The following is a 13,016-nucleotide window of genomic DNA, read 5'->3' on the forward strand; positions in this document are numbered from 1 at the left end:
TCTTATTTTACCACCATCTAACATATAAACGTATTAGATGGGTTGGCACCAAGAGTGTATGAGCCAACATCGAATTAACAGCTTATTTCCCACTAAAGCACAACACAATTTTTTTTTCTTAAAGTTCAAAGGCAAAACAAGGCATTATGTTTTTGTTTGTTTGTTTGTTTGTTTTTATAATTTGAGGATTATTTTGACTTTGTGTATAATGAAGCTGAGTGTTTTAAGCTTGTGGATTACAACGCCCTTTCAATAACTGTGCAGCGCTGCTGCTGGTCATACGTTTAATGCAAGATTTAACTCATTTTTTCCCCTAGTAATATTTGGTTACAAAACTGAGAAGAAGCAATTCACTTCTCCACATTGTGTTTTGGGGAAGTGAAGGTCAAAGTCGAATCCACTTCTGCCATGTTTGTTTTATCCATCCTGCTAATGTGCTCTGTGCTTGTGAGGTTTCAACCCAGCCTACGTCACTGAGACCATCTACGGGCTTTGATGAAATAGAGGCTGGATCAATGCCAGGTAACAGTGTTATTCCCAATGGCTATTCTTCTGTCCTTCATTTATTAACTAGTATTCTTTACAGGTTAACATACGTCTTTGGAGCGTGTAGGTTACTACTGTCTTTGTTTGGGACAGAATGTCATTCTCATTGTTGTGATTTTGTGATACCCCGACTTAGAGCGTTTCTCCCTGGAAGGTAAAGCCCCTGGACGTTCCCCAAGCTTGTTTTCCCTGATCTCTAAAAATACAGCCAGAAAGAAGCTCTTTGTTCTCTATAGCCAGCAAAGAGCCTTTTTGTTTCTGTGACTTACAGCCGGAGATGCGATAATTGTAGGAAGACCTACAAGGACAAGATAGACGCCAGAGAGGAGCTGCAGCTCACTCCCCCCCTCGCCAGAGAGGAGCTATAGCCAACACTCCTCCCAACTCCTCCCAACTCTCCTCTCAACTCCTCCCAATTCCTCAGCTAGCTGTTAAAAGCCCCCTACTGTTACTGCTCAGAGTGAACTCCCCTGCACTGCACAGCGGAAGGAGTTCGTCCTCAGCTAGCTGATAATAAAACCTCTTGCAGTTTGCATCAGGTGTGGTTTTCTCTTGGGTCTTTGGGGTGCCGGCCAGCTCATCCCGGGACTTGAGCGGAGGCTCAGCTTCGGGGGTCTTACAATTTGAGTGACTTTTAGTAGATGGTAATTATTGTTGTTGTTATTGTTATTATTATTTACTTGTGAGCTAATATTCCTTCTTCACTCTTCAAGCCTATTCATTCCTGAGATTGCTGACATAATCTGGCTTGCCAGGTTCCAAACTAAATTGTGGGCAGCTGACCTAGCATTTTTCACCTCGGTGGTTGGAACTGACAGACACACAGACTACATCAGAACTACTGACATTACATATTTATGTATAAGTGCTCTGTCTGCATGTACACCTGAATACCAGAAGTGGGGATTAAACTGAGGATCCTCTGGAAGAAGCAGCCAGTGCTCTTATGCACTGAGCCATCTCTCCAGCCAGGACTCTGACTTCTTTCAAGAATTCAGAATAGAAGATTATAATCACAAACAATATTAAGACGCTGCCAACCCTGTGCTAACATTTGGTCTGTATGTCTTTTCAGGATATCTTAAGAAAAGAGAGTGGGCTCTCCAGTGTTCAGTTGCAGGGTTTTGTTGTTGTTGTTGTTGTTGTTGTTGTTTTGCTTTTTTTTTTTTTTTTTTGCATTTAACTGGGCAGATGAGTAAATTGTGGGTATTAATGATAATGTAAGTGCTTGGTTTGTTAGAAGGGTTTTCTAATGAAACCAGTTTAGGATCTTGGATTTATTTCTTCAACTTTATATTATTTATCCCAGCATTTTTAGCACAGATTATCTCTGATCTCACATATACGAATCACATTCAGCTGCTTTGCACTGAAACTCAGAGAAATGTCTGATCCTTCCCTGAGAGAGACAGACTGATCCCAAGAGTCTCTGGGGGAGATCATGAAGAGTCCCCACTCCGGTCACATTTTTACTAGGTAGCCCTTTACAGACTGCAGCTTCAATATATTAAAAAATATTCAAAGGTTAGTGTTTTTATGTTATCTGTTAAAAGCGTCCAACAACTCTCACTAGGTGTTTGTTCAAAGAACAGCACCAAAGACCCACAAGCCTGATGTTATCCCAGTACTTACAGCTGATCTTTCTCTGTAAAACTGAGATGATAATAGCTAATATCTCATGACATCGTGGGAATAATTTTTTGTAGCTGTCACCTAATAAATATCATCTTTTAAAAATTGTTACACATTCTAGGAGAGATATCACAGAAGGATAAAGGGCATCAAAAATAATCTCCCAAATAGAAGCTAAGTGTTCCTAAGATCAGATTGGATGTTTTTATATTAAGGGACTCAAATAAATTCAATCTAAATTATAAACTTCTTTATTTCCATGAAGTTTTGATAGCTCTTTTCTCTTTTTTCTTCTTTTTTTTTTTTAAGTGAGAACACTCAAGGATGGTAAAGAGTCAATGAAGCCAGTCCTTTCACAACAGTTTCTGGAGTTAGGAGAGCAATGTGGAATTTAAAAGACTAAAAGAACATTCTATGTTTTGACTTGGTAATTCCCTTAAGGGAAATGTTTCTTAAGTAAGCAGTCCAGTTCTAAATCAGGCTACTATACAGTTTTACGGAAGATATCTGCTACAAATGTACTAATTACGAGAAACACAATGTAATAGATTACATGTTATATAGTAGAACAATAAGTAAAATTGCTATTTTCCTATAAGACATACTTTCAAGGTAAGGAATTAGAATTGATAGAAAGGCTAAAAAAATATGAAGACATGTGTTTTTAAATATTGGAGAATGTGTAGAAAAGAATAAATAAAACCAGAGAAAAATTTTCACAAAGTAGGAGGGGGAAGTCAGCTATAATGTGTTAGTGATTGGTAGAATACACTGGAGTTTCGTTTCTATGTTTTCCTTTATAGTTTTCAAATATTGAAAATTTCTAAAATAAATAAATGAAGTTTTATAGTTAAGTTTAAGGCGATTTACCCTGTGAGGATAAATGAATCAACACTTACTTTGCACATGTAACCATTTGAAATTGACTGTCCGCAATGGTTATTGTCTCTGGTGCAGTGAGCTCGACTTCAAATTTGGGCAAAACTGAAAAAAACAAAACAAAACAAACCACACTTCAGCTAACAAAGCTGGAGAGCAATGCTATAGCAACTATAGCAAACTGTTTCCATGCAAGCTGTTTGCCTCCCACGTCCCCAGCCAGCGAGCGCCCTGGGGTCTGTGAAGGTGTCTCATTAAAGGTCAGTGTGTTCTGTTTCTTTTGTTGTTGATGGTGGTGGTGTTGATGGTGGTGGTAGTTGGCATACTTATTTATTTAACCAAAAAAAAATATCACCCATTGTTATGTTTTAATTTCTTAGGTCCTTTCTAGGAGAGTACCTGAATTTCAGAGAACGAGAACTATTTCTTAGGTGAGGGGAGGAGTGGGCAAGGACCAGAGTAAGACCTGGGCCCCAGAATGAGGCATAGAGAGGACCAAGGATAGAACAGAAGGGCAAACAGCAGAGACTGAGCCTGAGCTCAGTTCCTGGGCCTGCGTCTAAACCATTGCGTTCTGTTGCTTTGAACTTGTGTGTAGGAGAATCAGGAACAGCACTTGGTTACCGTCTCGGTTAACAGTGAAATGATCCATCACTGTCGTTCCCGATTGTGTTTTTATGACGATTGTGTAATCCCCCAATATTGGTTCCGGCGTCAGTTGGAAGGAGAGCTGGGTAATGTTTCTGAAAGTGGTCACATTGATCCACTGAAAAATCACATTGCTTTGGGGATCCTTGAAACAGTGAATGAAGAAGGACAGTCAGAGGTTGTGGGTGAAAATGTCCCTTTTCTTTTTATCCTGGGTGCTCTCCATAGTTACTGGAAGTAAAGAGTGAACCACTCTAATGCTTAACTAATGACCTCAATCACTGAAACAATATAACTACTGCAACATAATCAAATTCAATCGATATTTTTCTTAAAACTAATATTCATATGAAAAATAATTTATAACTGATACCTTTGGTTTTTATCTTTCCAGAGCAGAGTAGTATAATCAAAGAACTAAAAATTCAACATAATTAGTCCAGAATAGTGCTCCCCAAAGCAGAGTGGACTCATACCAGTGAGCATATAAGAGAACACTCATTCTAACAAACATTTAAAATGATTGTCGCCGTGGGGCTAGAGAGATGGCTGGATGGTTAAGAGCACTTGTCGCTTTTCTAGAAGACGTAGGTTCTATTCTCTGCACCTTGTTGTGGCTCACAACCATATGTAACTCCAGTTCTAAGGGATCTGACGCTCTCTTCTGGTCTCTGCAGGCACTGCATGCATACGGTGCAAATATATACGGGCAGGCAAAACATCATGCACCGGTGTGTGATGCAATTAAATCAATACATTATTTAATTAGTTAAAAGCTGTTGTCACAGATTTCTACATGGTCCCTTTCTATGTTGGTCATGGCTTATGCAGTAGTACCTAAGTGGAATTTCTGTGATTCTTTAAAAAGTAGGCGTAGCTGTCAGAACACAACCTTTATTTGTTCTCAGTCAGCTGCCCCCCTCTTCCAAGTTCACTTTAATAAATATTTTACACTTTCCAAACTCTAGTTAAAGAGATGTTTAAAAGATTTGATTCAAATGATCTTGTTTAACAGATTCTGTAAGGAAACAAAATTGTTACTAACATTTCAAAAGTTTTGGTTGTTTGTTTTCCTCTCCTATAATGTTTAGAAAACTGAAAATCCTGGACCTCCGTTCTATTAGGCCACCCATGAGACCGACCCCACGCTGGCTTAGGTGCGAGTGGATGTCACAGAGCAGAATAAATTCTTCCCAAAAGAGCCAGATTTTATACACACTGAAGCTAAAACACCCCACTTTGTAGCACTGGTGCTGTTCAGAGCGCCCACACGGACATGCTGTGACTTGTGAAGGGTGAAATTTTACTGTGTTTCTTTCAGTAGAACACAGCGTTACCTGGGTCAGGTGTGAAAACAAATGATTGGGTAACGCAGAGAATGTGAGACTGCTAACCTGAATTTCTTGGCACTTTAAGTATGAGCTGTTCATTACTCAAATGAAAAGCTCAAAGCACCCACATAGTAGACAGGACAACGGGAAGTTTATGAGTATCTTGTGTTTGCCCATTTACTGTGAATTACGAGCCTAGATCCCATACCCCTAGAATTAGCTAATAATGGTAGTCTACACTGTATACAGAGACAAAACTACAGGTGCTGAGATCTGTTGTTATTTACAAGTAAGCTGTAAATACAACCAATTAAATGGTAAGTGTAAGATATCTAATTGAGAAACTAACAAAAGCATTTGATTTGATGCAGAATGGTATGATTTACAATTATAACACACAATGGGAAAAACAGACAAGCCTCTGCTTTTCAAATCTCAGCACATTCTTCTTAGAAATCAGGATTCCTAGGTATCTTCAGAGTTTTCAAAATTATGTTTTAATCATACTTCTAACCATCTTCAGATGCAGATTTCTTTTCTGGTTGTTTTAATCATCTTAATTTTCAGCTATATAAAACTGAAGATTGGAAACATCCCAATCCTCATCTGAATGTTTTTTAACTGGATATGGAAGTAGATGTCTTACCTGAACGGTGATCAAGGGATACTGAAAGAAAGAAAGAAAGAAAGAAAGAAAGAAAAAAAGCAGATACTTTAGTGAGACTTTTTTTTTTTGCCAAATAGTATCAGTTCCAAGATTTATTTTTTAATCGATTCTTTTAGCTAGTGTATAAAACAATGGTCTTTGTTATCATACTTTCATACATATATACCATTGTATCATGATCAAGTTCACTTCACATTACCCTCTGCTGTCCACCCTACCTGTCCTTTGTGTGTGTGTGTGGTGTAATCCTGAATATGAAAGAAGACATGATGTTTATCTTTTGATTTTTGGCTTAGTTGATCTAATACTACGACCTTTAGTTCCATTCATTTTTCTGCAACTGCCATGATTTCATTCTTTATAGTCAAATAGAACCCCACATGCCTATACACCACAGCTGCCTTATCCATCTATCTGCCGATGGACACCTAGGCTGGTTTCACACCTTGGCTCTGGGTGTGCCGGTGTCTGAGGTTTTCTGACTTACGTTCCTGGAAGGTGCTCTGTACAGCAATGGACTTGATGAACATGTTTCATCTCACTGTACCTTTAGCAGTTATGAACTCACCAAGTCATCAACAGGCTTCAGCCAGATGTTCAGTGTCACAACGCGAAAGTGAACTAAGGAAAAGGGGATACTGCTGTAAAGTGGATTTCTTGTGATCCCCACCTTATAGCGATGATTGCTTTAAGATATATACATAAGTAATTGCTTGCCCATCACAAGATGGGCAAGCTTGCCCGTCACATTCCTTTCCCTCTAGCTCTGATTTCACCTTTTCAGGTTAGGAGTTCATTGGGGGAAAATATCAACTTGTATTTATTATTCCTCTCTTAATGATTCTTGTTGTCCCCAATGCTGCCCTTAGAAGCTTTTACCCTATCAGACATAGACTGAGATAGCCTGGAACAGAATTAGTGACAGACTTATCCATAGAAGCATAAATGTCAGACATTTATGGAAATGAACAAGTATAATTTTCCTTGAGAACAATGCTAGCAAAATTAAGCTATTTTAGCAGAACTACAAAAGATGTCGGTTCTTTAAAATATACAGTTTATTCTAATATTTTAACAAGAGCAGAAAAGGGAGTATCAGGAAGTAAAAATCTCCCTTTAAGAATTATCTTTGCAATATTAAATGTGAAAATATCATAATGAAATGCACTGCTTTGTGAGCTGACTTAAAAATAATTATAAAAGAAAAAGGAAAGAAGCCTTCATAAGCCGGCCGTTTATAGTACAGTACAGACTCCTTGGAGGAATTCCCCTGCCTCAGACACAGTCACATCAGTCAGAGTACAGCAGAGAATCTTTGGAGGAAACAACCCCCGGCACTTTCATATCGGCAGTTTCTTCAGCTGCCAGAAGTATGTGTCTATGTGTCTATTGTTTAAGCCAAAATAAATTCTACTTTCAGTCTTTTGTTTCTTTCTTTTTTTTTTTTTAAGTCATAGACAATATGAATCAGGATACAATGCACAGGCTTTTTCATCTCTAGCCCTTTCATTTTACAGATGAAGAAATTATATCTCAAGGACCAGAATTTACTTGCCAAGAGTCAATCACTGGTCAACAGAGCTAAGCTTTGAAGCAAGAGGCTTTGAATTCTAGCTTGGTATTCTTTATGGCACATTCTGCTTAGAACAATAGTTAAGAAAGCGGAAGGCTCTGGCTGACTTTCTCCTGCTAGACCAATTGACATAAAAATGGAACAGTAGAATTCCTAAATGTTGCTGGTGAGGTCTTTGCTGTTATTGGCACTATTTTTTTTTTTTTTTACAATGACTCTCATTTCTTCCCTGAAAGTTCAAAGAAACTTTCATTATCTCTACCTTAAGAATGGAATAATTGGCTTGAAAAGGAGAATTAATGAGCTTGTCCAATGGGTATGTAATGGATCTTTGGTTTAGATCAAACAATTATAACTCTGCATTCTGGTAACCACTGTACTATGAAGCCTTGTCAGTAGGATTTGTGTACAATCAAAGAACACACAGAGTCTTATGAAGCCATGCCCAAGCTCCCGGCTCTAACAGCACTGTCTCATAGCTATAGGAACTATGGAAATGCAGCAGTCAGTGATGATAAAGACAAGTTTTACTCAATTTTACACATTAACTTGGAGAAAGTGTTTTTTTTTTTAAAGTAACTTACCTGTGTCTCCAGGTTTATGGACCGGTGTGTCTGTCTGCACAAAAGTGGCGTTCTCCTCAGCAGCGATGGCCACAGATCTTCTCTCAGAGATTTTAAGAGTGTTTCCCTGAACAAGTAATGCCACAAAGGCCAACTGCTCTGAGGACATCTGAGACACCTGTTTGTGAAGAAGAGCAGAGACGGGAAGGCTGTGTGTCTTCATTAGACGGGGGACAGACAAAGCCTTGCAAACCCATCACTTCCCAGCAAAGACTCCCTGACTCCCTGACTGCCTGTTGCAATTGCTTAGCTCAGTAGAAGAGTCTTTTCTAATAGACTCAGGTTCATATCTTCCTGATGTCTATTTTTTTCATGTCTTCCTGAGCCAAAGCCCTCCACCCTTTAGCCCTCCTTTCCCTTTTAGGTCTGTGAAACATGTTCACTCTGTAAAACAGCAATCGCCTCATTTCCTATCATAGGAAATTATCAACAACAGTGGCAAGAATATGCTGCATATTAAAAAATTTGTCTTTGTTTCTTGCTTTTCTTGAAATTTTCACATACGGCCCCTAGTGATTTTTGCAAATCACTCAAAATTAAGATTTATTATTGAAAAGAAACGTTAAGAAAGCATGCCTCACTTTGAAATCTGCACAAGCGTAGAAGTTCCCCTCGTCCACGGGCTGGTCAAAAATAGTAGTACTGGATCCATCATATTCTAGGGTGACGCTCAAGGACACAGATTCGTTGAGGTTTAAAAGATGAAGACAGGCTTTTTCTGAGGAAAATCGCTGTACCACGGAAGAAACCCACAGGATGTATCGCCTGCACAAAGAGAACAGCCAACACTTGGCAAACAAGTCTAGAGACTTGTTTGCATTCACACACAGCAACTTGAGTATTGAAGGATCCCCCAAACTGTGCTTTTTTTTTTTTAACAGGTAGCATAATGATAAACCAGATGCACACAGTGGTGTCTTAAAAATATAGTATCCATCTGGCATTTGCTCAACCCTTAGAGGGCAGACCAGCACTCACTTGCTGTAGTTGAAATAGAATAATGAACCAGCTAGATTTTAACATGGAATCCATTTAGCAAAACGATATTGTCAGTACTTGGATACGGAGAGATTAGAATTCCCTTACGGTTCTGCAGCCACAACATCAGTGAAATGAAGCAGGAGGGCACTGAGCAAGATGGTAGGCACCATGTTGTCCCAGCACCTGGAGGGTGACTTTAGAAGAAGTTGTCTTTTCCCTCCTCTTACTGGCCAGTTTCTTAGGCATCCCACTTTCTTTCCCTCTTTTTGCTCTAAGTCTGTCGTTGCTTTTATAGTCTCACAGAATGGAAGATCAATTACCTTTTGGAGCAAGGATCCTGAGAGCGATCACTTCAGATCACCTCTCAGGTTACCTCGCCAGGGGGTATCGGTTTATGTGTAACTTCCTGCTAAAGTTCGCTGGATGCTGGCCTGGCTGGAGTCGGCAGTGCAAGTCGGACAGGAAGAAGAGAAAAACAAAGAAAGTAGTTGGGTGACACGTAGGAGTTCCTATGATTTCGATTCTCCACACAGGGCTGACGGCAGCAGCAGTGCAGCCTACGGAGGGAGTAACACTTGGAAGAGACCATCTCTGTCAAACCTTCTCTCCATACCGAGTCTCAAAAAGAAAACTTTGTTCAGAGAATCACACCTTGCAGTACAGACTCATTGTTTGGATAGATGAATGCATTGTTATTCTTTTATAATTTTATAATATAGAATTCAGGGTTGAAATGTTGGTTTGTAGTCAATATTTAGCATGACTTTCTTAGTAAGGTTTATATACCACATTTACTGCATCTTCCAATATCATGAAAAATTTAGAGAAATTGTAAAAACACAAGCACCACTGACAAAAACTAAATATCACCCGAAAGTACTACAGTCTAATTGTAAGCTCATGCTAGGAAATGCTGAAATCAGTTTTCTTCCTATTATTGTTGCTGTTATTATCATCATCATCATCATCATCATCATCATCATCATCATTGACAGGATCTCACTCTGTAGCACATGCTGATATCCTGGAACTCCCTGTGAAGCACAGGCTAGCCTTGAACTCATAGTGATCCTCTCAGTGCTGAGTTGCTGACACGAGCCACCACACACAGTTGAATCTGGGAAACGTCCCTGGAGTCTCCAGTATGCTAAGTCTCCCATTTTCAATAATTTTCCTTTGTTTTTGTCTTTGTCTTTGTTTTGTTTTGTCTTGTTTTTTAAACATTCCTTTTACTTCAAATGGTGAAAATGTGAGTTCGTGGGCACTGAGGAATGCTAGAATGGGTAGGAAAGACAGAAACTGGCTTTAATCTGTAGAAAATACTTACCTGATGGGGAGTTAATATTGAAAACATACAGGGAACTTTATTGAGTAGTAAAAATGACAATTGGATTTTAAAATGGGCAAGTTATCTGAACAGCATTCCCCAAGGGTACATGTGTAAATTGTGAATAAGTCTATGGAAATGCTCAAAACCACTAATAGTATGAAAACAGGAGCTCTTCCAGAGAAACAGGTTTGATTCCAGCACCCACATGGAGGCTGACAACCATCAGAAGATCCAATGCCTTCTTCCTATCTCTGAAGGCATCAGGGACTCATGTAGTGCATAAATATGTATGCAGAAAAAAACACCTATACACATACTAATAAAATAAAATAAAATAAAATAAAATAAAATAAAACCACGATGAGATATCTGCTCCAGCCACAGCAGCTACTATCAACACAGAGAGAGAGAGAGAGAGAGAGAGAGAGAGAGAGAGGAAGAAGAAGAAGAAGAAGAAGAAGAAGAGGAAGAAGAGGAAGAAGAAGAAGAGGAGGAGGAGGAGGAGGAGGAGGAGGAGGAGGAGGAGGAGGAAATACTAGCCAAAGATGAGGAGAAAGGGAGAAAGCTTGCCATTATTACAGGTAAATGCAAAATGACATCATCATTATGGTCCTTACATTTCCTTGGGAATATGAAAATAGAATTATCATATAACCTAACAACTCTAATACTGGGCATATATCTAAAGGGAATGAAGAGGTTATTTCAAAGAGATACTTATAACTCATATTAATTGCAACCCTTTTCTCAGAGGTCAAGACATGTCATCAGCCAAAGAATCCATTGATGTTTGACTAGATTGAAAAACGTAACATTGGTCTGTCTACCTATTTATATATTGACATATAATGTGATATTATTCAGCCACAGAGATGATAATGTTAATCATCTTGATTGAATAATATATAATATACATATGTATCAAAGTATAATATTAAATAAGTATCAGAACTATGTTAATTAAATATAATACTTTAATGGAAATAAGTTCTAAAGCCATAACCGTCACACACTGTGGAAGCAGCCATTATAGAAGGAAGTCACTTATAAATAGAGTTCAATTTTTTGTACTTAAGGGCATAATAAATAAAATGCTAAGAAAGAAAGAAAGATAGAAAGAAGGAAAGAGTAGAGAAAGGAAGAGAAGCTGGAAAGAAACAAGAAAGGGCATACGGAAGTAAGGAGAGAAAGGAGAGGGAGAGAGGTATTTCCATCTGGCCTTTATACTCCCTAAAATAAACATGGGAAAAGCCAATACGACACGTGCTTGCGTTCTCAGTGGGTTCTATTGGGCAGAAAAATGAGCAAGAAAAGGAACAAAATCAGATATGCGTGGTCATGTTGAGTCTCAGCAATCCATATCCGGAAGGATTGCCCTCCGGACATCGCACGCCCTAAGACGTCTTCTTGAAGAACTGTCTCCTGCCTTCCATTTTCTCACCAAGGAGGGCCATAAAAACTAAGGATTCCTGTCTCTCGAGGGGAGTCATAGAAATAAGAGCCCAGCTTCCCCAAAGGCCACCCTACAGTCTGAGACATTCCTTCAGAGCTGGCTTGAAAGAGAGCAGAGTCCGTCCCGCCCCGCCCCCCAAGGGTCCGTTGTAATGAGTGCTTGGTCCACAAGAGTGTGCTGTTGGGAGATGGAGGACCCTTTGCGTTTTTTGAAGCTGCCCCTCGGAAGGGATTGTGAAATACCAATTTCTCTCTTCGATTTCCTGTTTGGAGATCTAAGATTTTCCACACACAAGCACTTGAGCCTTTGTGTGCTGAATATCCAGTGCCATCACCAAAGGTCAAACCAATGGACTTTGAGACTCTTAAGTTCAACTAAATAAACCCTTTCTCTTTACAAAATTAGCTGCCCCAGATATTTTGTTAGCAATGAAAATCTGACTAATCATTGGTTACTTAAAAAAAAAAAAAGTTCCCTGATCCTCAGCTGATAGTAAATCTACTGATTTCATTCTAGGAGTCCTTCTTCATCCGCAGGAGCCAGGAACACCACACAAAGAGACAAAGAAGGACCACAGCAGACAGGCTTTGCTGGCATCCTCTCCTCTGTTATCACAATGTCACATACATTTGGACCAATCACATTTCTGAGTTTAGTGTTCATCTTTCCTAAGCACTAAAATGAATAGTTCAGGACCTTTGTGTCCCCATCTAAAACTTCTATTCAGTAAGTTTGTTATGTGTGTCTTCCCAGCCTGTCTTTTTGTTTGTTTGTTTGTTTTAGAAGTATTGACTGTGAGTCTATAATCAGTGATGACAGTAACACAAATTTCTGTCCCCTGACAGATTCAATACCATGCAGGCCATTGGTGGTCACCAGTATACTTACTCGGGGTGCTTTTAATTGAATGCATACTAATCTACTAGTGTTATGGTATGTGGTAGAGAGGAAGAGGTAAATCTAAGTGGCTGAAGCAATCATCTTACCAGAAAGACCAAGATTTAGTGGCCAATCAGACGGATTACTATTGCGACCAGCATAAGCGATGCAGCAGAGAAATGAGTACAGGGTGAGGAGAACACAGGTTGTAAGGGTCTCAGGGCTGTGCCGTGGTATGGTGACAACCCAATGAACAGTATCAGAACAGCTCACAGTTACTCAGAGGAAGGCGCAAATACAGACGCCAATGGCAGTGGACATAATGAGCAGTTTATTTTGGAGCCACGATCAGCGTTCTGTGGAATCACGTTAGCACTGTGAACGAGAATACAAAGGAGCCCAATGAGGAGGTGCTGAGGGGGTTGGAAATGATAACAGGATTGGGGATTCTGAAGGTAGGAAAGAAAATCAAAG

At 39.3% G+C, this 13,016-nt stretch overlaps 1 protein-coding gene across 1 annotated transcript in view; it reads right to left on the reverse strand.

The window, feature by feature from the left end:
* The window catches only part of A2ml1 (alpha-2-macroglobulin like 1), a 41,785-nt gene extending 32,641 nt beyond the window's left edge, over positions 1 to 9,144 (reverse strand). The window contains exons 1-7 of the mRNA NM_001001179.3: positions 8,986 to 9,144; positions 8,481 to 8,664; positions 7,861 to 8,017; positions 6,272 to 6,324; positions 5,683 to 5,703; positions 3,682 to 3,850; positions 3,078 to 3,162 (exon numbers count right to left, since the gene is read on the reverse strand). Of these exons, the coding sequence (NP_001001179.2) occupies positions 3,078 to 3,162; positions 3,682 to 3,850; positions 5,683 to 5,703; positions 6,272 to 6,324; positions 7,861 to 8,017; positions 8,481 to 8,664; positions 8,986 to 9,050 (734 nt within the window). The 5' untranslated portion in view covers positions 9,051 to 9,144. The remainder of the gene's footprint in view (positions 1 to 3,077; positions 3,163 to 3,681; positions 3,851 to 5,682; positions 5,704 to 6,271; positions 6,325 to 7,860; positions 8,018 to 8,480; positions 8,665 to 8,985) is intronic.
* Positions 9,145 to 13,016: the final 3,872 nt, after the last annotated feature.

The sequence above is a fragment of the Mus musculus genome, chromosome 6 (genome assembly GCF_000001635.26).
Source record: "Mus musculus strain C57BL/6J chromosome 6, GRCm38.p6 C57BL/6J".
Classification (NCBI taxonomy): Eukaryota; Metazoa; Chordata; class Mammalia; order Rodentia; family Muridae; genus Mus; species Mus musculus.